The sequence below is a fragment of the Stegastes partitus genome, unplaced genomic scaffold (genome assembly GCF_000690725.1).
Source record: "Stegastes partitus isolate 25-593 unplaced genomic scaffold, Stegastes_partitus-1.0.2 Scaffold2609, whole genome shotgun sequence".
NCBI classification, from domain to species: domain Eukaryota; kingdom Metazoa; phylum Chordata; class Actinopteri; family Pomacentridae; genus Stegastes; species Stegastes partitus.
Window position 1 is genome coordinate 18580 of NW_007580340.1, and position 4755 is coordinate 23334.

Sequence of the window (4755 nt, forward strand, 5' to 3'; positions counted from 1 at the left end):
TGATGCTGTAACAGTGATTTGGTTTCACAGGTAGAGAATCATCCTGACATCAGTGAAGTGATTCAGTCTCTGTCCAACAGTTTCTATCTAAAGCTTGTTAACGTGGACATGAGGCTCCGTAAACTACTGATCAGACAAAGACTGACGCTGCAAAGTGTTGAACTGAGTCATGGAGCATTTTGTTGGTTCTGAACTCAGCTGTTGATTTTAAAGAGGGAAGTCGTGTTTCAGAGTCCAGTTTTTACATCTTTCCTGATATTCAGTTCCTCTCAGACAGAAACTCAAGAAGCTGGAATCCAGCTCGTAGAGGATGGGAGCCGTCCTTAAGGATTGATAATGTTAGGGCTCAGTCTAGTAGGGATCCAATCTGCACACTTAATGATGGCCCTGTTTTCATATCTGTTCTGACACATGTTTGTATCGAGGATGAATAATCAAGGTGACAGCACACACCCTTGTGGAGAACCTGTGGAGGATAACATTGGGTCAGACAGAACCCCATTTACTCTCACTCTTTGTGACCTGTCAGTTAAACAGTCTAAAATCCAGCCCACCAGATTTTTGCTGATTTCAAACTGTTCTAAAAGTCTTTTGGTTAAAATGTGGGCCTGGACTGTGTTAAAAGCAGAGGAGAAATCAATAAATGAAAGTCTCCCTTTTTTCGCCACATGTTTCAAGATCATGTTTAGTAGAGTCAGTGCAGCAACCTTCACTCCTCTGGTGGGCCTGTATGCAAACTACACTGGATCCAGCTCATGTTCAGTCTCCTTCAGGATCGCCTTCCTAGCCAGTTTTTCAATACTTTCATCATGACTGAAGTGAGAGCAACAGGCCTGAAGTCATTCAAAGCTTTTGGAAACCTGGATTTAGGGACAGGGACCAAGACAGCATCTTTCCAAAGAGAGGGCACATGCTGTGTTTGCAAGGGCATGTTAAAAAATAACCTGAAATACAGGACTGAGTTCTTTAGCACAAGATTTGATAAGGTGACCACTAATATTATCAGGACCCTGGCTTCAGAGTTCAATGTTAAAGTGCTGAGTGTCCTTCAGTTCCTATTTCAGTTCCGTAATGTCTATGCTAAAATGAGAAGAATTAAAACGAGCATAAAAACTATTGAAAGCATTTGCAAAATCTCTGTCTGGATTAAAACCATCTAAAATGAAGTGGCTGCTGCTCTGGAGGTTTTGAAGGCCTGCAATGGTTTTTATACATGTCCAGGCAGATTCAAGATTGTTTGCAGCCATTTTGCTCTCAAGAAGGGTTTTGTAGCTCTTGTTTTGTTTTCAGAATCTCAGTTTTTTAGGTCTTTGGTGGCTGACTGAAATTCAGAGACAGCCCCTTCTTTGATAGCCAGGTTATTTTTATTCAGACAAGATTTCACACTTTTGGTGACCCATGGCTTGTTGTTGGGGTACACTTTAACAGGCGTACGGGGTATAATCATATCCTTGCAGAAAACAGAATAAGTGCTGGTGACATCCACCAGAGCGTCAAGATCATCCCCACAGGACTGGATAAAGACCTCCCAATCTGTCCAGTTAAAAAATTTCTACAGGGAGAACACAGATTCTTCCGACCACATCTCAATGTCGTTGGTCCTTTTCTTCTCTCATTTTAAAACAGTTCTATAGATGGGCAGGAGGTGCAAGCGGTTGTGGTCAGCAGATCCCAAAGGAGGAAGAGGGAGGGAATTGTAAGCATTTTTCACTGATCCATAACTAAGGTCCAATATTTTATCCCATCTGGTAGAACAGGATGCGTACTGGTAAAAGTTTTTCAGGGTTGATTTAAGAGAGACGTGATTAAAATCACCCATGAAAAAGTTTGGGATGTCGGGGGAGAGCGACTGCAGCCTCTGCACTGCCTCTGCGATGGTGCTGCAGGCGGAGGCGGAGTGAGCCCTCGTGTGAATATAGACTGTGGTGATAAAAAGTTGGGGAAACACGCGGGGGAAGTAAACGGGTGCAGTGACACGGATAAAAGTTTGACATCTGGCGTGCAGATACGTTCTCTGACAGTCACAGTGCTACAGTAACGTTTATTCACGTACAAACATACTCCTCCTCCTTGGGTTTTCCCCGTTACCACCGTGTCCCAGTCCAAATGCAATGGAGCTCCAAGTCCATTGACTGATAGGTCGGCGTCCTGGTCCTGCTCCATCACCCACGTCTCAATAAAGGCCATCACACAGCAGTCCCTGCAGTCCTTCTGAAACCTGACATTTCCCAGCTTGTTCCTCAGGGACTGAACGTTGCCCAGGATAACAGAGGGCAGGGGGGTCAGGCTGAGCTGCTGTCTCCTCAGAGCTCCACTCAGTCACAATATCCTGAGTCACAGTAAAAACAGTGGTCAGAACATGTTCTTCTGATCCAGATGTTCTCCTGATAACTTTGTGGAGTCAGACGTGGGATCAGATCACACTGACAGACTGTGGACAGTCTGGAAGCCTGAATGTAACTCCATCTTCTGTCCTCCATCTGCAGATTCAACATTAAGATCATATATTTATGGAATTATTACAGATTCAAAGTGTGCAGGTGTGAGAGAGGCTGATGAGAGTTCAGTTTCATGTCAAACACAGTCAGAGAAGATCAGCTGAACCACTGATGTGAAGAAGAAAATGTCCAACAGGACGAGTCCAAATGTTCTGGTATCAAATACATGAAGGAAACATAAAGTGTCCTTTTTCATAATATCATGTTTTATCATTTATGTGTCATGACAGACTTTCTAAGTGTCGACTCTCAGAGAGTCACTGTGAAGTCGTGGCCTCAGCTCTGAAGTCCAGCCCCTCCCATCTGACACTACTGGACCTGAGCTACAACGACCTGCAGGATTCAGGAGTGAAGCATCTTTCTGATGGAATGCAGAGTCCAAACTGTAAACTGGAGACTCTCAGGTCAGTTCACTGACTGTTGATGGTTTTTCATATTCAAGTCAAATCCTTCACTGAAGTTTGGAGTTTGTTGTTAATNGGTGTCCTCACTGGGACGTGAACCGGCGACTGTCTAGCTGCGAGGCAACACTGCTAACCAACTGCGCCACCTTGCAGCTCGTTGTCAATATCAAATAAACAAAATAAAATAAATAACAGTACAAGTGCAGCATTAACAATTCCAGCTGTAAATATAACTCAATTACTTTTCCAATATAAAACAGGAAGACAATGCTGCCACCAACTAAGTTCAGCGATATAAAAAACAAAGATTTTTCAAATACATGAAAGAAGTATTATGCAGCCAAATCTGAGCTTGTGTGCTAAAACATGGCTAACTAGAAGAGCACTCTGAGGGTGCAGACCTGCGCCAAGCAGCTCATTTCCACCATTTTGGGATTTCCAGCAAGTTCTGCATTCATTTGATCTACACTATTGGATTCATGGAGAATCAAAATGTATCTATAGCATTTGAATTATCATTGATATCATCAATAACAAGCTGACGGAGTGATGAACAAATATTTTGTACAGTTACGTTATTTCTGCAGTTCCTTACTGGCTTCAAGCTGTTAGCTAACGCTATGCTAGGTTGGCAGAACTACAGCGATGCTAATGCTAACATAAACAGACAAGGAGTAGCTTAAGCTAGGTTAGCACAACTTTAGCAACGGAAATGAAAAGCATGAACAACGCAACAAAGCACGCGTCAGTCGTCATGATTCATGCCAAAGACAGTTAAAGTGAAACAGGAGACATGCTGAGTCATTGTTAATGTCACAACGACAATGACCTTATCTATCAGCCAGCCATCCCATTCACTAGCCATACAGGAAGCTCCGACGGGAGAACGAACGGTCACATCCTGTGGTCCACTGGAAACTCCTACTAGTTTTTAGTTCTGCAATACTGCGCAACTGTGAGCCGGAGAAGGTCCACCGCAACTGTGGGCACCATGAGATTTAAAGTTTCACAATTGAAACAATTCTGTACATTGTTCATTCTTAATAGTCTCAAAATTTTCGTACCGCAGTACACGTCTGTAACGAACCGAAAGGTGCATTATTACACCCCTAGTTTAAACCACACAGTGGCTAGAATAAGTTCAGATGTACTGAGATCTAACTGTTGATGTTGATCCACAGAGTCCANTTTTCCTCTCTGTCTACCAGGATCCATCAGAACCCAGAACCAGTACCAGTACCAGTACAAGTACATGTACCAGGACCAGGACCAGGATCAAGACCAGAACCCAGCAGTATGTCTATGGGGAGTGATCGATCAAATGTTGACGTCAATGAGTTTAAAAGACGACAACGTTCTGTTGGAAAGAAGTAAGATACTGACACTGTAGCGCATCCTCACAGAGACACACAACATGAACTGTTTCTGTTAGTGTTCAAACTGGGGGTGTAACGGTACACAAAAATCACGGTTCGGTACATGCCTCGGTACGGAAGTCACAGTTCGGTACGGTTCGGTTCTCAGTTAAACGGAAAAATTTAACAAAAAATAAACCTGCTCATAATTAATCCAAAAGATTTGTTTATTGTATGAAACCAAAAAGCTGTTCGCATCTCAGTAAATCAAATTAAATGTACAATGCATACAAATGTAACAGAAATACTGCTGCATCATTGTCAATATCCATCCATCCATTATCTATACACCGCTTAATCCTCACAAGGGTCGCGGGGGAATGGAGCTGACTTTGGGCGAAGGCAGGGGACACCCTGGACAGCTCGCCAGTCTATCACAGGGCTACACTTAGAGACAGACAACCAAGCACACTCACATTCACACCTACGGACAATTTA

At 43.2% G+C, this 4755-nt stretch overlaps 1 protein-coding gene across 1 annotated transcript in view; it reads left to right on the forward strand.

The window, feature by feature from the left end:
* The window catches only part of LOC103375465 (protein TsetseEP-like), a gene marked incomplete at its 3' end in the record, with an annotated part of 34377 nt that overhangs the window by 13383 nt on the left and 16239 nt on the right, over window positions 1-4755 (forward strand). Inside the window, exon 6 of the mRNA XM_008305764.1 lies at window positions 4111-4132. Coding sequence (XP_008303986.1) covers window positions 4111-4132 — 22 coding nt within the window. The remainder of the gene's footprint in view (window positions 1-4110; window positions 4133-4755) is intronic.